The sequence below is a fragment of the Cucurbita pepo genome, chromosome 16, assembly GCF_057944985.1.
Source record: "Cucurbita pepo subsp. pepo isolate OVF chromosome 16, ASM5794498v1, whole genome shotgun sequence".
Lineage (NCBI taxonomy): Eukaryota > Viridiplantae > Streptophyta > Magnoliopsida > Cucurbitales > Cucurbitaceae > Cucurbita > Cucurbita pepo.
Genome location: NC_141813.1, coordinates 12,337,640 through 12,360,139, shown reverse-complemented (window position 1 = coordinate 12,360,139; position 22,500 = coordinate 12,337,640). Strand labels below are relative to the sequence as shown.

The 22,500-nt window shown below is 36.7% G+C and overlaps 4 protein-coding genes and 1 long non-coding RNA gene across 5 annotated transcripts; 2 read left to right on the top strand and 3 right to left on the bottom strand.

Moving 5' to 3' along the window:
- Nucleotides 1-358: 358 nt before the first annotated feature.
- Nucleotides 359-3,426, bottom strand: LOC147789108 (uncharacterized). The gene is made up of 4 exons (XR_015412172.1): nucleotides 2,945-3,426; nucleotides 2,730-2,790; nucleotides 2,023-2,073; nucleotides 359-1,940 (listed from the first exon to the last, which is right to left on the bottom strand). It is a non-coding gene; the product is annotated as an uncharacterized LOC147789108 (long non-coding RNA).
- A 2,147-nt stretch (nucleotides 3,427-5,573) lies between these two features.
- LOC111776804 (U-box domain-containing protein 13) lies at nucleotides 5,574-10,037 on the top strand. The gene is made up of 5 exons (XM_023656181.2): nucleotides 5,574-6,092; nucleotides 6,832-6,948; nucleotides 7,301-7,756; nucleotides 8,317-9,451; nucleotides 9,798-10,037. Exons 1-4 carry the CDS (start codon nucleotides 5,820-5,822, stop codon nucleotides 9,445-9,447), a joined length of 1,977 nt encoding a protein of 658 aa, XP_023511949.2. The 5' UTR covers nucleotides 5,574-5,819; the 3' UTR covers nucleotides 9,448-9,451; nucleotides 9,798-10,037.
- A 1,970-nt stretch (nucleotides 10,038-12,007) lies between these two features.
- On the bottom strand, nucleotides 12,008-14,022 carry OBP2 (Dof-type zinc finger DNA-binding family protein). The gene is made up of 3 exons (XM_023656223.2): nucleotides 13,710-14,022; nucleotides 13,127-13,505; nucleotides 12,008-12,703 (listed from the first exon to the last, which is right to left on the bottom strand). Exons 1-3 carry the CDS (start codon nucleotides 13,758-13,760, stop codon nucleotides 12,174-12,176), a joined length of 960 nt encoding a protein of 319 aa, XP_023511991.2. The 5' UTR covers nucleotides 13,761-14,022; the 3' UTR covers nucleotides 12,008-12,173.
- Nucleotides 14,023-17,439: 3,417 nt separating this feature from the next.
- On the bottom strand, nucleotides 17,440-19,015 carry LOC111777053 (uncharacterized). Its single transcript, XM_087118782.1, has 2 exons — nucleotides 17,795-19,015; nucleotides 17,440-17,689 (listed from the first exon to the last, which is right to left on the bottom strand). Exons 1-2 carry the CDS (start codon nucleotides 18,680-18,682, stop codon nucleotides 17,678-17,680), a joined length of 900 nt encoding a protein of 299 aa, XP_086974908.1. The 5' UTR covers nucleotides 18,683-19,015; the 3' UTR covers nucleotides 17,440-17,677.
- A 519-nt stretch (nucleotides 19,016-19,534) lies between these two features.
- LOC111776815 (uncharacterized) lies at nucleotides 19,535-21,786 on the top strand. The gene has a single exon (XM_023656194.2). It carries the CDS (start codon nucleotides 20,111-20,113, stop codon nucleotides 21,620-21,622), a length of 1,512 nt encoding a protein of 503 aa, XP_023511962.2. The 5' UTR covers nucleotides 19,535-20,110; the 3' UTR covers nucleotides 21,623-21,786.
- The last annotated feature ends 714 nt before the right edge of the window (nucleotides 21,787-22,500 follow it).

The window sequence follows — 22,500 nt, the reverse complement described above, 5'->3', positions numbered from 1 at the left end:
ATATTTAGAAATATAAAGACGAGATAAAAACAAAATGTAAGCGAGATGAAAATTATTTTTTTAAAATAAGGTTACGAGAGTTGAAACAAAATATGTGTATACAAATTAATATGAATAAAGATTAAAAAGAAGAGAAATTGAATAGAGAATGGAGTTTGTATAGCACGACTCAACAACTTCATTCCATAAAAAGCAAGATGAAAAGCAAGATGATAAACGAGTTACAACTCAACGTTACATTATTTTTGTGATTTATTGTCAAATTTGATACTCTCTACTTTAATTTCTTTTTATAGCCTATAGTTTTAATTTATGAAACTTAACAACTTTGAAAATGAAATAATTGCGCATATAGCCCGAGAAAACTTCAAATAATTAGTAATCTTTGAAATATTTTCTATCCGAGATCGTAGAACAATCCTTACAAATGTGGTGTTCTTATGCTAAGATACACCAAACGAGATAAGAAGAAAGTAAATGACTAAAATAATCAAAATTTTAAAGTACCAAAATCTTCAAATACTTGAAATACTTAGAATAAAGGACCGAGCTATAGTTTTAATCTATTTACATTCGGTCCGAAATTATGCTCATAACCTAAGTTATATCATTAATTTCTTTAAAAAGAACAAAGTCTAGGGAGTATGAGCATAAGCCTAGAGCCTATAAAATTGGCTTTTTCTCTTAATTGAAGTCTTTAATGCTGGCATTCCCTACTTCCAGCATCCAAAACTCTTTTCATCCACCCCCTAAAATGGTAAGAGATTAAAGGGTTTAATAATAAGGTCTAAGTAAAGCAAACATTGATTAGGAGAGATAATAACATTTGATAATGAGGTCTAAGTAAAGCAAACACAATGTTTCTTTTTAACTTATTACTCTCTAAGAGTAACTAACTTTTTACTGTGTTACTAAGAATTACCATTTTGTTATCATAATTGTTGTCCCCTTTCAGATCTTTTTCTTTTCCTGGTCTTAATATTTGCATACTTAGCCTAATTATTCTCTTAATCTCATGCTCTAATCTCAAACGCAGTAAGCTCACTCCCTATCCTAGTTGCTCACTGCCACTTCCATTAACTATTTGTATAAATCCCCGGTATGTTACCGGACCAATCCACTTATATAACTATAATAGCTCAAGCTTATCGCTAGTAGATATTGTCTGCTTAGGCCTGTTACGTATCGCAGTCAGTCTAATAGTTTTAGAAAGGGTCTACTAGGGAGAAGTTTCCACATATTTATAAGAAATTCTTCGTTCCCTTCTCCAACGAATGTGAGATCTCACAATCCACTCCCTTGGGGCCAGCATCTTCGCTGGCACACCGCCCGGTGACTAGCTCTGATACCATATGTAATAGCTTAAGCCCACAGCTAGCAGATATTGTCCGCTTAGGCTCATTACGTATTGCCGTGAGCCTCACAGTTTTAAGACACGTCTACAAAGGAGAGGTTTCCACACCCTTATGAGAAATGCTTCATTCCCATCTCCAACCGACGTGGATCTCACAATAGCCTTCATTTTCTAAGTACAACAAAAAGCATAAGAGAATAAGCAAGTAAGAAGAGAGATGGACTTATATGGTTGCTTCAATGAACTTGATTCTCCTTGACAGTGAGATTGTAAGTTGCTCCTTTGTGTTCGAAACTCGGTCTATGCTAATCAAATTTCCTGAGGACACAAAGCTTGGAACTAAATAGAGTGGTTAGGGGTAATTAGAAACCAAAAAACACTAGCTGGTAGTGAGTGGTAGGAATTATGATCGAGCATGCTTTGTTTCCTATATGTTCTTTAAGAATATATAAGATATGAGGCACAGAAAATTACAGAAACCAGTATGAATTCGTTGTCCGAGAGTGGTCCGTTATAACACCACTCTCATCGTTTTGACGCCATAAACTCCTCCACATTCTGAACCTCATTTCACTGGACCTTTGGCCTGAGGACCGAGTTACACAACAATTATATAAAAATATTCATTCCTATAACTAAAGTCATAAAGCTCTGCAATGTAATCTTACCCTGCTCAGAATGAACAAAATTTGAAATTCTGAGTTCCTCTTCCAGTGAATCTGAAACGGAGGTTGACCCATGTGGTGAAATGAACAAAACATTGAAAGAAAAAGCTTTATGAAAGCAGATAAGTTTTATTAGTCAAACCGTGTGTGAGATCTCAGGTTGGTTGGAGAGGGAAACGAAACATTCTTTTTATGACGTGGAAACTCTCCCTAATTGACATGTTTTAAAATCTTTAGGGAAGCCCATAAGGGAAAGCTCAAAGAGGACCATATCTGTTAGCAATGGTTTGTGCTGTTACAAATGGTGGTATCAGAGCCAAACACCCGGCGGTGTGCCAGCAAGGACGGTGGGCCCACAAGGAGGATGAATTATGAGATCCCATAGTGAGAGGGGAACGAAACATTCTTTATAAGTGTGTGGAAATGACTCGGTTACACTGAGTTTGTTTGCAATCTACAAAGCATGTGTGGTAGTGTTCATGGATCTTTAAATTTAAAAGGTGTCAAATATACCTATGATCCTTCAACTTCGTATCTAATAGGTTCTGAAATTTTGTATGGATTCACTAACTTCTAATTTTGTATCTAATAGGTCTACAACATATTAAAATTTACGAACTACATCGAAAAAAAGATCAATTAGAATAGTATTGTGTCAAATAGTGTTTGTTCTACCCACTCCTTTAGGGCCATAGCAGTCAGGAACTTACCCATTCATCTGTTCTAATATTGAAGCAGATACAATATTATATGCCAGACGAAGAACACCACCTAAAAGCAGTAAAAGATCTATCACATTTCTAGGAAAACAATATCTTAATGAACTGCGTCACCTAAAAGTAACTGCCTCCAAATGAACTACAAATGACAGAAATACGCTTTGGAAAATTGCATCTGAAGGAGATGCAAAGGAACGGATTCTTACCAATCCTAAGCATGATAATACAAGTAGCAGTCAGCAACCAAGGCAAAGAATGCAGAGACAAACCTCTAACCTAGTTCCATCTCCATCAAGAAGTTCATACTTCGCCAAATCTGAAAATTCAGCTTAGGCTTTCTGTTTATAGAGGAAATCAATTTCTAAAACTAAACTTCGGAAAATTGCATCTGAAGAAGATGAACTAAAATAACCTCACAGTTAATGGCAACCATCAATCAAGCTCCAAAGAAGAACAGTATATAGAGAGATTGAGGAAGAGACCTGAAAATGGTAGTTGAATGAAGGCGGACAAATCGGAGAAGAAGTTAGGAACAAGAAACTGGATACATTGAGTTCGCAAAGCAAGTGTTAGAGAGACTGGAACGGCCGATCAGCTCCGGCAAGCTCGCCGGATTCTTCCGCTCATGTAATTGCACCATTTCTTTCCAACCAAAAATTCATCGCCACTCGACTGTGTAAGAGAAGACGCGGATGGGTCGCTTCTGCCTGAAGAAGCGAAAGAATGTTGGGCTTTACTTAGAATTTAGGCCCACTATGATCGGCCCATGAGCGAATTTAAATTAATAATTTAAAGAGTAATTAATTTTTAATTTTTTTTTAATTTTAAATATTATACATTTTTCTATTTAATTAATACATTTTTTTAATTTTAATATTTAAATTTTAATAAATTATTGATCTTTACCGCTAATAAATTTTTAATATTTTAACTTTGGTCAAATATATCTGCAACATGTTCAAAAAAAAATTTTAAATTAATTGTTCGGGTAGATATAAATTTATATGTATAATATAATTTCGAACTCGATATTACAATAAATTTTAAAAAAATATTAAATAGGTCGACCATATATTAGACACATATTTAAAAATTAATAGAATTAAATAAATATAAAAATAAACGCTATAAACTAAAATTGTATCTTAAACATAATAAATTATCCTATTAATTTCTTAAATAACCCTAATTTTAGTTTATTTGATTTGGAGAATTTTGACCGAACAATCACGGCCTTACACGTGGCATACAGGCCTTGTTTTCGCGTCCAGACACATGTTTGGCAACGACTTTAAATCGCCGCGGGCCCACCGTTGAATCGGTGGACTTTCCTGATTGGGTAACTTGATCAGACTGATCCTAGGCTTTCGCCTCCAACCAATCAAATTCCGCCACGTTTCCAACTATCAAAAGTTCCTGCGGTCCACGTGTATTTGTTTAATTCTTGCCAGGCTAGGCAGTTGATCTGACGGTAGAGAAATCTATATGCCACGTGTAGAGTTTGGATTTATTCAAAGCTCGGAGGGTCCTAGCCGTCCGATTATTTTATTTTATTTCTATCAATTTTTAAAATTAAGTCATGGCGTAGGTTTGATAGTCAAGGAATTGGGCCCCCGAGTTTCTTGGACCGGTCTGATTTGTTTGCAGGTGAAATTACATTTCTGACCAAATCAACTTGTCTTTTGTTATTCCACTGTTTTATTTCCGTCGGTTTGTTATATTTTTATATACCGAAAATTTTAGTGCTCTAACTAATTACAATTGGGCTTATTAAAATTTAATCGAATAAAATACTTTTTAATTTAATTAAATAAAATGAAATTTAACACCAATGATTAATATTTTAATTTAAAATTTAATGGATAAAAATTAATTATTTAAATTATTTAAACGATATATTTTGAAATTAAATAAATAGTAACGATCGACGATATCTTGTATTTAAATTAAATAAATATTTTTTTTAAGGACAATTTCAAAGTTCGTATGCATTTTTTTCAAAATAAATTTAAAATTTAAAAATATTGCTTTCGAATTTAAAATTATTATGTTGTTTTTTCATTATAATATTAATAAACAAGTTGTATTTTGTATTCAAAATTGTTTATAAAAGTCACGAATTGATCGGGGTTCTTTTTAATAAAAATATTTAAATCGCCGTAGAAATTAATTCGAACTAATAAATATTATATAAATTAAATCGACCTGTCACCGGAATCAACGGTGGGACAGAGAGGAAAATAAAACAAAATTAGCAGTTAAAATTGGAAGTCAATTAATTACGTTCAATTATTGTTGCCGTCGCTAATTACTTTGCTTTTCAGGACAGATAATAATTAGGTGTTGTGTTAAACGCATTGCAAAATGGCCCCCACAATTATTTTATTTGCCATTTGGACCCGACCCAGCCCACCTCACCCAAACCGACTTTTACTCATTCATTAGCCGCGCCGCCGGACTCCCATTATTCACGCCCACTCATCGGCGGCTGCTGTGTTGACTATTTCACCAGCCGCCGGATTTCAATTTCTTAAAAGGAACGAAAATTAAAATAAATAAATAAAACATTAATAAAGTTTAACCCATAAATTTATTCCATAATTTTTATTTTTATTTTTAAATATCTATTTATTTGTATTAATACATTTTAAGTTTTATGAATTAAAGAGTTATTCGTGAAAATAAATAAATAAATAAATAATAATTTTTAAATTTTAAATACGTAATTACACATCCAGTAGTTAAAGATATATTAAAGTTTATTATTATATTATTATTTTTAAGGTCATTTTTGCAGGAAGCGCGTAATTTAACTGAAAATATAAAAGCGAAAAAAAATCTTGCTCTCTCTCTCTCTTCCCGCATCTCTTCCTTTCTCTTTCTTGAGTCTTCGTCTTTCCTAATGGAAGCTGCTTTCTCTCCAACGGGGACGATTAGGATGAGATTTTTTCAACATCACGGCGAGGCTCGGCTGGCGAACACGCAAAGATTTTGGAGAATTTGATGCGTTTTCTTTCCTTTTTTTGTTTGTGTTTGTTGTAGACGGTTATTTTGTGAGATTTTTGTTTAGATTGAGAGATTATGGAGGAGGAGAACAATGGCGGCTTCTTTCGGAGTTTGATCGACTTGGTGAACGACGTAGCTTTGATCTCAGATTACAGGTACGCGGTCAGAAAGCAGTATTGTAATCTAGCTAGGCGACTGAAGCTGTTGATCCCAATGTTTGAGGAGATGAGGGATATGAAGCAGGCGCTGCCGGACAATACCGTGGGAGCTCTTGTTTCGTTGAAGAAAGCTATGGAATCTACCAAGGAGTTGCTTAGACTTGGGACCGAGGGGAGCAAGATTTATCTGGTGCGTTTACTTTATTGTTTGTGTGGTATTTGTTTAATTAGCGTGGCCTGTTCTGCTCTGCGATGCTTTGAATTGGCGGATTTCGTTCCGATTTGGTATTTTCTCTGTCTTTGCTTTGGTTATCTGTTTGGCAAAGCGGATTATCGGCTATTATGATTTTCTGAGCGTACTTACCTTCGTTAACATTTGTATTCGATACACAACATTTTGATTTGGCCGTAAACTGGGGTTCAACACTTCTGGAAATAATGTTTTGATGGCCGCCTTCCATTAGAAGAGAATCCTGGTTCAGCCACACGTGCTAATGCCTAAATTTAATTCGATCAGGCGGCATTTATGTTGCGATTGTTGCATTTTAGGAACGATGATTTCGGAAAATTGGAGTTCAAACGTTGGGCTAAATTAGCAGCCGAGTTTGAATCCTTTGTTTTGCAGTAAACCACGTATTAATTTACCAATAATGCCGGTTACGGTGTAATTTTCGATTTCTCTAGGGCTTACTCTATGTGATCTATACTTGAATCTTTCATTGTGCGAATATATGGTTTATGTTGCGCCTAAATTCTAAATTTATTCTTAATTAACCATCATGGTTTTTCAGAATATGGGGAAAACTGATGTGAGACGAATCTCAACAGTAGATCAAGATAGTTTCTCCTTTTATGCTCTATAAACGTATTATTATTATTATTTTGTTCTACTGCCCTTGTTCTAATCTGTTTCTCAATTTAAACTGCAGGCCTTGGAGAGAGAGCAACTTTTGAATCAATTTCAAGAGTTGTCAGCAAGACTAGAGCAAGCTTTGAATGAAATTTCACATGTAGATCTTGACATATCTGATGAAGTTAAGGAGCAGGTAGAGGATTTATCATCGCTCATTTTGTTCTTAATATCTTTGAAATGATATCCTAGAAATGAGGCTAAAAATTAAGAATATTATATTTCTTCACTCATGGGACTTGTTTTCTACCGCTTTTGATTGTTGGAAGATTATAACTTAGAATCTTTACCGATTGAACCGTGTGCCATGGAAGTAGAAGCTTAACAATTAGGTATGACCTTAGAGTTCTCATCAACTTATGTATTACTTTCCTAAGTTGTACCGGCAAAACTATCAAGGGAGCCGACAATTAAAAGTATCATGAGGTTTGAATGCCCAATAAAAGTTTTATATACCAGTGTATGTAAGTCTAACTTAATGCATCCAGGTTGAGCTTGTCCTCTCTCAATTCAAAAGAGCTAGAGGAAGGAATGATGCACAGGATGTCGAGCTGTATTCTAATCTCCACACTCTCTATAACAACAGCAAAGACTTGGCTACTGATCCTTCTATCTTGAAGGGACTGGCTGAAAAGTTGCAGTTGATGAACGTAGATGATCTTACTCAAGAATCTCTTGCCTTGCATGAAATGGTTTCGGCCAGTGATGGAGATCCAGGGGGGAGATTTGAGAAAATGTCAATACTATTGAAGAAAATAAAAGATTTTATGCTAACTGAAAACCCTGAAATTGGCGCTTCTTCTAAAGAACAAAGTCATCCTCGCACTGGTAGACAAGCGACTGCTGGTAAGAAAGATATATCGTCCCTTCACATACCTGAAGACTTTCGGTGCCCCATATCCCTGGATTTGATGAAAGATCCTGTTATTGTCTCCACCGGACAGGTATCTTCGTATTCTGTTGCCTGATTCTCACCTCTTTTAGAACATGATTGCTCCTAAACATTTTTTTAAAAAAAACCCTGTTCTTCCCCCTATGATCTTTATTGTCCAGATGAAATAGCTTTCTACCACATACTCCATTCCCAACTATGTGGGGTTTTTTCTTTTTCCATTTTAGTTCAACAACCTAGGGATGGGAGATCAAATCTTTAACCTTAGGGAAGGTAGTAGGTGCTTATCTACTAAATGAGACGTAGATGGACTCAATTACATAGTGTCTGCTAGGTGCTACTAGATGAAAATTATAACATCGAGAAAACAGACTTACATTTTTTTCACTGGTTGGACGTAAAGCTGCTATCTATTGGGATCCTCAATTTGGTTCCTGAATACGAACCTGCATAATCCTATCTAGACTTGCCTTACACATTGATATTCAATGTGAAACTCACAATTTAGTCTTCTATCTAATCGTTGCATTCATTACTTCGAATAAAACTTAACATGTTGGTCTTGCAGCAAATAATTCCTAATGCAGTCTCCTTTTTTTTTTTTTCTGGTAGACCTATGAACGTACTTTCATTGAGAAGTGGCTGGCAGACGGACACTCGACATGCCCAAAAACTCAACAAGTCCTCACTAGCAAAATTCTTACACCAAATTATGTTTTACGCAGTCTCATAGCTCAATGGTGCGAGGCCAATGGAATTGAACCACCACAACGTTCCAGCAGTTCTCAGCCCAGTGAATTTACAAATCCTGCTGAACGCTCTAAGTATGAAGCTCTACTCCACAAACTCACATCAGCTAACATTGAAGACAAGCGATCTGCTGCGGGTGAGATTCGCCTTCTAGCCAAACGCAATGCAAATAATCGTGTAGCTATTGCTGAAGCTGGTGCAATCCCTCTCCTTGTTGACCTCCTTTCAACAACCGACCCCCTCACTCAAGAACATGCCGTGACAGCATTGCTTAACCTTTCAATTTGTGACAATAATAAGAGAAGTATCATGTCCTGTAGGGCAGCGCCTGGCATAGTCCATGTGCTGAAGTGGGGGAGTATGGAAGCACGTGAAAATGCTGCAGCCACTCTTTTCAGCCTTTCTGTTGTAGATGAATATAAAGTAATGATTGGCGCATCAGGAGCCATTCCACCACTTATTGCACTGCTCAATGAAGGTACTCAAAGGGGGAAGAAGGACGCTGCAACCGCTCTTTTCAACTTATGTTTCTACCAAGGGAACAAAGTAAAGGCAGTCAGGGGTGGTGTTGTTTCCATATTGATGCAGCTGTTGACAGAATCTAGAATAGGGATGGTAGATGAGGCCCTGGCTATTCTAGCCATACTGGCCAGCAATTCCGAAGGTCGGGCTGCCATTGGCGCTGCCGAATCCGTCCCCACTTTAGTAGCTCTCATTGGAACAGGATCCCCTAGGAACAGAGAAAATGCAGCTGCAGTTTTGATGCATATTTGCACCGGAGACCGACGACATATCGTGGAAGCAAAGGAGCTCGGAGTGATTAGTTTGCTTATAGATTTGGCTGAAAATGGCACAGATAGAGGTAAGCGAAAAGCAACCCAATTGCTTGACCAAATAAACAGGTTTACTGAGCAGCAGAAAGAGGCTGAGGTTCAGACCCGGCTGTTGCTACCACCACCGCCACCTCCCACAATCGGAAACGTCGAAAGCTAACCAGGTTTTTTCTTCCCATTGTCTCTTCCATTGTTGCCTTTCTTTCTCTTTCTTTGTTTCATCATACACGTCCAAGGAAGGCAACTCTGTGTGTTCATGGAGGTGGAAGATCACCACCCAAACTTAATTTGTAAATTATAAATTCCTTCCTTTAATTTGTGTGAGAGGAACTTAACTTCCAAGGACAACTCATGAGAGCCCATATTACTAGAAAGTAGAACGATATTCGCCCTCAGATGGTTGTAAATTGATGATTCTAAATCGAATTATAAAACTGCAGTTTATTTGGGCAAATTAGCCTAATTTTTTTAATCACTTAGTTCCTAAGTATATTCTTCTTCTGCTTCTAGAAATGGCCTCGCCGGTGAAGGAAAAAGGGAGCCGCCGGCCCACCGCCGTGCCGACACGTCGTTCTGGGATTGGCTTGAAGACGATTGTTGAGTGGACAAGTCAATGTACGACGCATCCCATGGTTGACCAGAAAATCTGGATTCCACTTTTACCCCCTCCTTTCTCTTGGGATATTTTTATCGATATTAATTACGTAAATTATTTAAACACATAATAAAGCAATTGAGTTTATTAATTAAGTTGAGCCTAAAATTAAAGCAATTAGAGGGGGATTGGGTTACATTTTATCTTGAAATGTTGTATAGTTAATATAATAGTGTAATTAATTTAATTTTAAAAAAAGGAGGTAATTTTGGCTTTTTTTTAATATCATCTTTTGCCTTTTGCCTTTTTCTTTTTCCTTTTTAAATGGGTTTTTCTTTATTTCACCTTTTTAAAACATCTTCATTTAACTATTTGACTAGAAGATCAATATTCCATCACAATTCCAATTTGTTGTTTTTTAAAAGAGAAAATATAACGTAATTTTATTATCCAATTTGTTGTTTTTTAAAAGAGAAAATATAACGTAATTTTATTACACACGTCTTAAATAGTGTATGCCTTAGCTTTAGATATATTTCATAGATTGTATTCTTTTTCTTTTCTTTTTTTTTTTTTTTTTTTTTTTTTGACTACAAACATATGAACTTTCACCAATGACCATTAAATTAATTTTGAATTAGCAATTCTAAGAAAAAAAAATATATCTTTTAATAAAAACGTGTTATTTTAAATAACGTAGTAGGCTAGTAAATATATTAGATAATATTAATCCAACAAACAAATTTGGTCTAAAAATATATTAGATAATATTAATCCAACAAACAAATTTGGTCTAAAAAATCAATATTAATCCAACAGACAAATTTGGTCTAAAAAATCATTATCCATCACTAAAACGTTTAACAGCTCAGCTAGGAATAAGAAGAGAATAATCTTTTTCTTTTCCCTTTATTTTCGTTTTTTACTGGGACGGAAGTGTTGGGAATCACAGATCCTCCCCAATGATATTATATTATTCTTTTTAACACAAACTCTCGTGACTTTGCTTTTCATACCAACAAGATAATATTACTTACTTATAAACTCATGATCTTTCTCCTACTTACTCTAGCCAGAACCGACTGGAGAAATTAGTTAAGAAAAGTGGGAAAAGAAAAAGAAAAAGAAAGAGCGTAAGCGTAAGCGTGTGGGTCAGTGGAGAAAAGAGAGAGCATAAATTTCTGTGCCCATAATTTTTGCTTTCATTGCTTTCATTTCCTTCCTTTTCGCACACAGTAACCACTTTCCCTTTCCCTTTCCCTTTCCCTTTGCAGCTTTTGCTCTTCTTCCTTTCCTAAATCACTTTCAAATTCCCTCCCATTGCCCAATTCTATCCCCTCTTTGGCTCATAATAATAATAACAACACGTCCAAACATACACCTGTTGTAACTCTGAACATAAGCCCTCAAATGTATTCCTTACTTATAAATTCATGATCATTCTCTAAATTAGCCCCAACAACATGAATATCTCTCGATGACACACATTTTCTTCTAGAATTTACTCGATTCACATCCACTCGTAATTTCTTTTGTTTTCTTTCTCCTCTTTCTCCGACTCAAAACCCTACCCTTGATGAAAGTCACACATCGGCTAATTTAGGGAATGATCATGAGTTTATAACCAAGAATACTCTCTCCATTGGTATGAGGTCTTTTGGGGAAGTCCAAAGTAAAGCCACGAGAGCTTATGCTCAAAGTGGACAATATCATACCATTGTGGAGAGTCATGTTCGTCTAACAATAAACACTTACAACAATGATAACATAGTTCTACGATTCTACCAATGGGCCGTAAGACCTCGACGATCGACGTCAGTGGTGGGTTGTTGTCGACGTCATATTAACATTTTTTATGTTTCGTGAATTTTCTTACTATATAATGGAAATGTCGATTCTACCCATTATGTTAATATCAAATTTATAGACTTACGAAAATATCACTATAATCGTCGAAAAAACTTTCCATCATTCAAATTATTAGGCAATTTATTAGGTTAATCTTAAATTAATGATTACAATTCCAAAAATTTTAAAATTGAATTAAATTAATGCAAGCCAGATCATAAAACCCCATAAACATCTCATACTTTTTGCAGCAAAAAAAAAAAAAGAAAAAAAGAAAAACATGAAATAACATGTAACATTATATAAAAATATGTGACATTAAACAAATAATTCGATAGAAAAAAAAAACATTACAAGGCAAAAGACAGCACGATCTAAGATTATTTATGTTGATGTTTTTTTTTTTTTTTTTTTTTTTTTTTTTAAGGTTATATTAAAAATTCTTACAAAAGATGGCTGCTTGAAGAAGAGCTAAGCGCCGACAAATCCGTCCATGAATTTTGATGGTCACCTCCCCAAAACTCCCCGTTTTGATCTTGTCGTAACAAGTTCGATAATATTCCTTGTTCTTCATTTTTCATCGGAATCCTCGAAAAGGGTGTCACATTCTGAAGCTGTTGATGACAGTTATACTGTAAGCCACCAGATTGTGATAGGTGGTTACCGCCGAAGTTGTTGTTGTTGTTGTTGTTGTTGCCTTCTGTTTGGAAGTTTTGTGGGAATGCGGTGGCGGTGGCGGCTGGGGGTTCGAGTCCAGCGACGAAGAATGGCTGCTGTTGTTGAGATCGCTGCCATTGCTCCATTTCCCTGCCGGAATTCATGTGAATTCCGGCGAAGTTCACGGCTGAGCTGTTTGCAGCAGCTCCAAAACGGGAAAGGTGGTGGTGGAGAGATGGAAATGAAGGTGGGAAATGGCTCATTGTACTGCTGCTCTCAATGTTGCAGCTCCTTGACATTATTGGTCTCGAATTACCTTAAAAAACACAATGGGAAATTGTTTATTTATTTATAAAATTAAAAATTAAATACTTTTATAACCCTTTTTTTTTCTTTTTCAATTTTTGGGTTCGGGAGTGAAATCATGATCGACTCGAACATAGTTGAGATAATTTCAAAAAGAGCTAAATGTTCGATCTTTACCTTGATATTAGCTCGATCGAACAATTTACCTTAAATTATTAGTGTATTATTGACTATGATTAATCGTTTGATTCGTGTACTTTTGCTAATTTCGAAAATTTAAATAATAAAATTTGAGAATATTTTCATTAATCGAGAAAGAAAATTATAATTCTTCGGTTGAATTTTTTACTCGGAATAATCTATCAGCTTAAATTTTTAGATCGGGATCGAAATATTGTTAAATTATAAATAAATAAATAAAATTGAAGCTTACCCATTTCAGGTTGAGAGGCAGTGGGGGACTTAGGAGGGTTAGATTTCTTCTTCTTCTTGTTCTTACGAAACCCTCCACCGACGGGGACATTTCTAAGAGCGCCGCCGCGGGTCCAGTACCGGCGGCAGGCTTTACAGAAGTGGCGCGGCTGAGAAAGGCTGTAATTATTGAAATAGCAAAATTTAGTGTTTGTAGAATCACAACGAGGGCATTTCAGTGCCTCCGGCTGCGGTAACATCGCCAACCGCGCTCTATACGCCATAGAACCCGGCCGAATTCCGCCTCCTTGAGCTGCCGTAGACGGCGGAGGCGGCGGCGGCGGTGGTAAAAACGCCGGAAGTTGACGTGGGTCTTGATGATTATCATTTGTTGAAGGTGGCTGATTCAAAAAAAATCCCAAAAAAAAAAACCCATTAGGTTAATTTAAAAAACATTCAAAGGGTATATTCAAGAAGAGAATTAGAACCAAAAAAAAAGAAGAAAGGTGGCATCTTTTGATGTTCTTCCAATTGGGTAATTAATAAAGAGTTGAAGGGTATATTTGCAAATGAAATTGAAGAAAGAAGATGAATGAAAACGTTACCTGTTGCCAATTTGGAGGATCTAAGAAGATTGGAAGGGAAGAGTGAGCCATGAGGGGTATCAATTTGTGATGTTTAGTTGTTGGGTCTTTACATAAAGGGTTGAAGGATGGGTATTAGGGGCATAGAGATGATACTCATTTGAGAGAAAGGCAAAGGCAAAGGCAAAGGCAAAGGCAAGAAGAGAGAGGCTTTAAGCTCTCATTTCACCATGTTCTTTTGATATCTTTTTGTTTTGATTGTGCAAAAATTAGGGGTTTTTGAGAGGAGGGAGGAAGTTTCTTGGGAGTTGCCTCTTCTCAACTTTTGTTTTTGGGTTGTGTGCTTTAAGTGCTCAATAAAGAGAAGTGGATGTCCTCATGCAAAGGAAGAGAGAGAGAGAGAGAGAGAGAGAGAGAGAGAGAGAGAGAGAGAGAGAGAGAGAGAGAGAGAGAGAGAGAGAGAGAGAGAGAGAGAGAGAGAGAGAGAGAGAGAGAGAGAGAGAGAGAGAGAGAGAGAGAGAGAGAGAGAGAGAGAGAGAGAGAGAGAGAGAGAGAGAGAGAGAGAGAGAGAGAGAGAGAGAGAGAGAGAGAGAGAGAGAGAGAGAGAGAGAGAGAGGGAGAGAGATTAAGAGAGAGGGAGAGAGAGAGAGAGAGAGAGAGAGAGAGAGAGAGAGAGATTAAGAGAGAGAGGGAGAGGGAGAGGGAGAGGGAGAGAGAGAGATTAAGAGAGAGGGAGAGAGAGAGATTAAGAGAGAGAGGGAGGGAGAGAGAGAGTTAGAGAGAGAGAGAGTTAGAGAGAGAGAGATTGAGGGAGAGAGAGATAGAGAGAGAGAGAGAAGAGAGAGTAGAGAGAGGGAGAGAGGAGAGAGAGAGGGAGAGAGAGTTAGAGAGAGAGAGGGAGGAGAAATTAGAGAGAGGAGAGGGGGAGAGAGAGAGAGAGTTAGAGAGAGAGATTAAGAGAGAGATTAAGAGAGAGAGAGAGAGGGAGAGAGAGAGATTAAGAGAGAGAGAGAGAGATTTGATTAATTTTCTTCTAAAAAAGCAAAAAGATTAAATTTTTTTATATGCCCAATTAGTTCTCAATTAGGGTTTCATGGTGGGATCACTCCAAATCATGAAAGATTCACAATTAGATTGAAAAAAAAGATACCCAATTGGTGGATTTTCAAATAATTTAACTTAGCTTCAATTCAATCATTTGCCAAAAAAAAAAAAAAAAAAAATCGAGATCCCACTTTGAGGTCGGAGGTTTGACCCCCGAGATCTCACATCGATTAGAGAAAGGAATTAAACATTCGAGTATGGAAACCTCTCCCTAATAGACGCGTTTTAAAACTATGAACTTGAAAGATCTCACATCGATTGGAAAGAGAAACGAAGCATTCCGTATAAAGGGTATGGAAACCTCTCCCTAATATACGCGTTTTAAAACTATGAGACTGAAAGCGATACATAACAGGCTAAAACGGATAATATCTACTAGCGGTGAACTTAAACGGTTACAAATCCCTTATCACACTATGAAGAATGTAGGTCAAAAAAATTAATAACAAAGTCTAACTACAATGACGATGACAATCTTCACACACGAGTATAGGGTGAATCTTACAAACCTAAATCACGTTTAGATGAGAAATAAAATTATAATTTTTAGTTTCATAATTACTTTAATCAAGAGATTAAGTTATAAATTTATTTTTTTAATTAATATGGATAAGAGCATTACAAAAAGTTCCCTCTTAATCACTTTTTAACTAAGTTATTAAGTTTAAACAAAGGAAATAAAAGCATATTCCTTTAGAAATTACAAAAAACAACTTTTTTTTTAAACTAAATAAATATTATTTATTTAAGAAAAGAAAAATCATAAAACCACAAGTAAATGATGAAAAAAAATAAAATTATACAAAAATAAAATTAAATATATTTTTTTCTAGAAAAAAAAAAGGAAAAAAAAAGGTGGGGTTTGTTTGTCGTGTAGCTGTCTTTTAGACCCATTACAAAATGTCACTTTAAAATTGTGGCAGGCAGATGCTTTGGTTCCTTCCTCAATTAATTTCACTCATAAATAAAACACATACACACACAAAAAGTAAATAATAATTGCACCCAAATATTATCCATCTTTTTCTTTTTTATAAAAAACAATTAAAATTCCAGTTGCCTCTAATTCTTTATTTATTTTATTTTATTAATACATCTCATAATTCCTAATTTTTCGAGAAAGAAGGAAGAGAAAATCCTAGTTCGAGAGAACGTCGGTATGTGGCTGCCTCTACATAAGACCTCGGGATGACCCAATTGAGAGGGTCTCGAGCCGACAGTAAAGTATGTATGAACGGAAATAGTATAGAATTGTTACGTTATACGTCAAACTCAATCTGTATTTACACACGACACGACTCTATTAAGTGGACGATGAAAGAAAAGGACCATTTCTCTTCATCCTCCTCCACTATCACCACCACCACGAACACCATGGTTTCGACACGAGTGGCCCCGCTATGGCCTTCCCTTGCTTCCTCGATGGATAAAGGTACTTTAATTATATATATATATATGTAAAGAGAGAGAGTGGATGTCAGCATCTATATGTGTTAGTTTTGATTGATCACGTAATGCATGGGATGCATGGGATGATGCACCCAAAAGAAAAGGCTTCAAAAGAGCACTGCCAGTGCGGTCCTTCTTTTATGTTGTCTTTGACCCAGTCTCCACATACCATCCCCACTCGTTCTATGTATTGTTATCGTCGGTTTTGCACCGTTAGATATGTGAAGATAAAATTTACGTGCAGATTTTGAAATCAACATACATACGATGGTTATTTTCGATACAGTCACGTCGAATTGTTTTTCCACTGATAGAGACACTACTTATCACTTCATCCTTGCCGGTTTGGTCGACTTGTTCATGAATGTTTCGATTTAATTCCGCTTGTTCTTAAACCTTATTATGGTCAAGTACACGGCAAGTACCGCAATAAGGGAAACTAAGAACTTATGGTTTGATCGACTATTAGTTTATACTTTTTCGATACACGTTTTTAACCAGTGCAGCTCAAAATCATACTCGTATTAATATGATCGTGCACACACCCAAAGCACGAGTTTTACTTTTTGTATTAGTGCTATGGGAGCCTTTCTATAATCTAGATAGAGTTGTTGGCTATTGGGCCGTTCTTTTATGATCCATTTATTTCTGACTTGATCCGTTTTCTACTGGGCTCTGGCCCAATATCCGAGTTCATAGCTTTGGGTCGGTTCTTATGGTCCATTCATTTTGGACTTGATCCATTTTCTACCGGGCTTCGGCCCAATATCTGAGTCAATAGCTTTGGACCAAACATAACCTAATCCAACCAGCGTCCAGATTTCAAATCTCTATAATTTCCTTTTATTTATATTTATATTAAATTTTTAATAATGTGTTGGCTAGCTTCACATTAATAATTGAAGCTTGAAACAGAACCACCATGGTGAGTCCAATATAACGATGTTTTGCCTTCAATCTTCTAAATATCGGTCGAGTTGTGATGAGTGTTCGGGTTCAGAAAAATGAACCCAAATCAACCCAACCCAACCTTTATAGTTCAAGTTGGGTTGGTCCGGGTTGTCGGGTTGAATAGACACCTCTAATTCTAGGTCTCAGCTAACATCTAAAATGGATTTCAATGGTAGTGAACTTTTACAATCGATCAAAGGTAGTATCGTAAATTTGAAAAGAATAAAAATATTTTTAAGACAATAAGCAAAGTTCAAAAATATTTGTAATTATAGCCATATCAATAATAATTTTTATACAAAAAAAATAAAATTATGAAAATAATTAAAGAAAGTTACTTCTATGCTAAATACAAAATTTACATAAAATATTTTATCATCCACTATGTTCAAGTAACACTTATGGACGTATTTTTTTTCTTTTTAGAAAGTCGAGTATAGTAGATAAGACACCAATTATCGACACCAATTATCAATACCTGTGATTCAATCTCCGCCCTGAAAAAAAAAAAAAAAAAACTAAGCTTTAAGATAAGTTTAAGACCTATGTCATGAAACATTATCAAATCTATGCCCTGAAGGAGAAGAAGCTAGAGGAAGAACCTGTGAAGAACTTGAAGAACACTGTGACATGTGATGATATTGAGGCTTTTTCTCATTTGTACACCAAAACCGGTTGTTGTCGTTATCGTCGTCGTCGTCGTCTACAACTATCATTTTGGGATTGGAAATGGCTTTAGTTTCAGAATCCTGAGCTGACCCACCATTTTTAAAGGCCTTATGCAGAGCTTCTTCAGTTAATCTTCTGTACAGTTTCTCTTCTGCCTCCCTTAGGAACCTAAATTTTGAAGGAGATGAAGGTAAACCCATGTTCAAATCTAATTCTGCTGATGATTCAAAGAGAGTCACAGTGTTTATATTGAATTCAGGGTGTTTGAAAGAACTGAAAGGGTTTAATGGACATGGTGCTTTCAATGGAGGAGAAGGCAAAGGGGACACTAAATGAGACATATCACTTAAGCTTCTTGCTCTCGATCCCTTCCTACTTCTATCTTCAGACTCTAAATCTTCTTTGGTTTCCTCTTTAATGGAACAAAGAAAGCTCGGTTGCCCTAAAAGATTATACAGCCTCGCCGGATCTAACGCCCCCGCCGCCCCATCTCCTCCACCTGACTTCAACAACAACAAATCCTTGTTGCAGCCATTTTCAATCTCAGATTCTTGATTTCTCAGCCCTGAATTCAATTGATTTCCTCTGGAATCGTTGAATTGCAGAGGAGAAGAAAAAGAAGAAGAAGAAGAATTCCTTTTCCAATTCAAACAAATATGGCGAAAGAATTTCTTTACATATTTGGTGAATTTATCTTCATCTTCTAAAGTGAATCTTCTTTTCTTCCACCAAAGAAAATAGAAAAGCTCTGCAAAGAGAGCAAACAGAAGGAATCCAAAAACAAAGCTCAACACAATTCCCAATCCTTTGAATGAATCCATTTTCCCCAAAATTGGAAACAATCTCACATCTCCACCATTACGTATCAAAAAAAAAACCTCAAATCTCAAACTCCTCAAACTTTTTCTCGATCATTTAAACACTCAACAGATGAAATAGGACATCCACAATCTAAAGCCCCAAAAACAGGACCAGAAAATGTTAAAAACCCTAAATCCAGCACTGTAACTAGCAATAAAGCAGAAAAACAACGTAAAAAACCAGCAAGAACGGATAATTACAGCAAAACAATCACTTCATAATCTGTAATGGAACAACGAGTAAACTAATTCCAGCAAGCTCATCCATAGAGAATAACGCGTAAGGAAAAGGGAAGTTACCTTTAAAAAAGCCAAAAGAACGGTGGATCGGCAAGAATCAACAGATTCGAACGAAGAACCAAATTATACTTTAATATGAGAAACCATCCAACAGATGAACACGAACTAAAGCCACAGAGATTCAACTAAGAAACGGAAGGAAATTAAGAACTAAGAAGCAATTTTATATATGAATTGAGCGCGGTTCGTCTTTTGGGGGAATTTTGGAACAAAATGGATGCACCTCACACGTGTGGGTTTGGTCCAAGCGTGTGGATTTTAGTTCAATAAAGTTTTTTCTTTTTTAATTATTGTATATAAAATTTTAATTATAAATTATTTTTTAAAAGGGCAGAGTTGTTGGGCCAAATACTTAAATGGGCCAGAAAAGAAAGTAAAAGCCCATGGCCCATATTCTACTTACATGTACGGCCTTGAAAAGGGCAAAGATGGAAAAATGAAAATAAGCGCCGTCACCGCTAGTAAGCGCCGTCAGTATCTTTAACCTACTCCACAATAACTCCGTCGAAGCTAAGCGGTCTGATTAACGGACACCGTTATCGCTGTTCTCCTCTAACTCTGTCACTTCTCTCCTTCTCGGCTCCGGAGGGCTTTGGATTGGATTTGGGGGAGGATGAGCGCTGTCTTTGCGGTGTGTAGAAGGGGGCTGTAATTCTGAGAATTTGGATATCCATCTCCGAATTTGAATCGCTTTTGATATCTCTAATTTCTTGAACTCGATACTTATTGTAAGTTTTTGTGTTTCGTGTTCTTGTTCTATATTCATCGGAATTATTGATTCTATTTTGCCTCTGTTGTTGGGATTCTGCTGTCTGCAAGTTTATTGTTCATATCGGTCTAGGTTTTCGTTTTGTTTTCGTCTATATTCATCGGAAAATTTCAGAGGAGAAATTTTCAATTTCGATTGTTGATGTTGTGGTGAAATTTGGTGGTGAAAAGTGTTGATTGTAGTTGCGTTTGATTTATTCTGGGAATCTGGATTTGTATGGATGTGTTATGAGGTGATAGTTTAGAATTTGGAGGAGGCTGGGAGATAGTTTGTTCTTGCTGAAACTTGGGATTCTTTTGAGGGTTAAGCGCTGAGAGAACATGGGAGAAGATTTGCTAACAAGTTTATCCATGGAAAATCACCATCCATCTACGTTATTGTCGATGGATTCAAGCTCTATGTCTCATGAAGAACTCAAGCGAGAGTTTAAACGGCCAATTGTTCTTTCCCGACCACCGGACATTAATCTTCCTCTTTCAGCTGAGCGCAGCCCTCCTCCACAATCCTGGAAATCAGAGCCTTTTGATATGTTGGATGTTAGTCTAGGAACTCAGATGAATGAAACGGATGCTCTTCTTATCCTGCCCAAAACTGGACGCAAGTTTTCCAAGAGATTAGATAGTGTGTGGGGTGCTTGGTTTTTCTTTAGTTATTATTTCAAGCCTGTGTTGAACGAGAAATCGAAGAGCAAAATCGTGCACGACGGTAATGGAGTTTCTGGATTTGACAAGTCTGATCTAGAGCTTGATGTGTTCATGGTTCAACATGATATGGAGAATATGTATATGTGGGTTTTTAAGGAAAGGCCAGAGAATGCATTGGGTAAAATGCAGCTTAGGAGCTATATGAATGGGCATTCTCGTCAAGGCGAACGCCCTTTCCCTTACAGTGTTGATAGGGGGTTTGTTCGGTCTCATAGGATGCAACGAAAGCATTACAGGGGCCTGTCGAATCCTCAATGTGTGCATGGCATTAAGTTCGTTCCATTGCCGAATCTTAAAGGTCTCGACGACGAGCAGCAGAAAAGATGGATGGAACTTACAGGGAGGGATCTTAACTTCTCTGTCCCGCCAGAAGCAAGCGAGTTTTGTTCATGGAGGAACCTTCCCAGCACCGAATTTGAGCTGGAAAGACCCCTTCCTCCATTGAAGACCAACTCCCATGCTCCTCCTCCGAGAAAATTGTTAAATGGGACTAGTTTTAACCTGTCAACTCAACCAACGAGCCATGTAAATGGTGGAGGAATGGATCTGTCGCCAAAAGGAAACAAGCGGAAGAAGGATGCATTTCTACATGGTAATGATGAGGATTATTGTTTGCTCATTAACCAGCCTAATGAGAGAGTTCAAGATACAGAAATCCATCCTGTCGAGCCTCCGTGGTTAAACGATTTCAGTGGGGTAATGAGGAACGTATACGGTCCGGTTACAGCTGCGAAAACTATCTACGAGGACGAGCAAGGATATTTGATAATCGTTAGCTTGCCTTTAGCCGATCTAAAACGGGTTAAAGTGACTTGGTGGAACAACCTAACTCATGGGGTTGTAAAGATAACATCAGTGAGCAGTGGCTGCATGCCCTTTGTGAAAAGAAACGACAGAACATTCAAGCTCACCGATCCATCGCCCGAACACTGCCCTCCCGGAGAGTTCATAAGGGAAATTCCATTGCCAACCAGGATTCCAGACGATGCAAAGCTAGAAGCTTATGGAGATGAGTCGGGTACCGGTCTAGAGATAATGGTGCCTAAACATCGCGTCGGTCCAGAAGAACATGAAGTTCCTGTTTGCCTTCGCCCTCATCTCGGAGCAAACGAGCTCGTGTTATCTTAAAGGGTATTGTTGATTGTCATTTTCCAGTGGTGTAGCAAACAAAACAGATGATTTTTGTGAAATTTAAAGGGAAAATATGTTTTAATCCATTTTCCTTTGATTTAAATACCAAACATTATGATCTCCTTCAGAATAGAAAACAGTTCCTGCTGGCTGCTGATAAATGTTTGTGCTCTCTGCATCTTCAACTGATAACACTAAGCTTAACTGCAACATTGAATCTTTGTTTATACAATCAGATTCTAAATGCATTGATTTGGTTCAACTGCCACTTGATGATTATGATTTCCTCTCTTTGCAAACCAAGTCTTTCGAACCATACTATTAGCTTTGATCTTCTGGAAGCGCTATCGTTCTTGTTTGAAAGTTTCTTCCTTTTTTGAGCTCATAAGCTCGAGATCTCATATCGGTTAGAGAAGTAACGAAACATTTAAGTGTGTAGAAATATCTCTCTAATAGACGCATTTTAAAAATTGTGTGGTGATACGTAACAGGCCAAAGTGAACAATCTGTTAGCCGATAATTTGAATGGTTACAAATAGTATCAGAACCCGACACTAGGTGATATGCCATCGATATCGAGAGACGCTGGATCCCAAAGGGTAAGTTGCGAGATTTCACATCGATTTAAGAGACATGGACATTCCACATCGGTTGAAAAAGTGAAGTATTTCTAGGACGTAGAAACCTCTCCTTAACATATCTCACCTCGTTTCGTCCTATTATGCGCACGAATCATTTCTTTCTATTCCTCAAAATAACATAAATTTTTCAGTAAAAGCATAAAAAATATTCCCGTGGAAAGTTTGAATTTAGGGTTGCTTTTATGTGATTATATATTTAAAAAATTAAATAATTCATGAATTTTCTAATAAAGT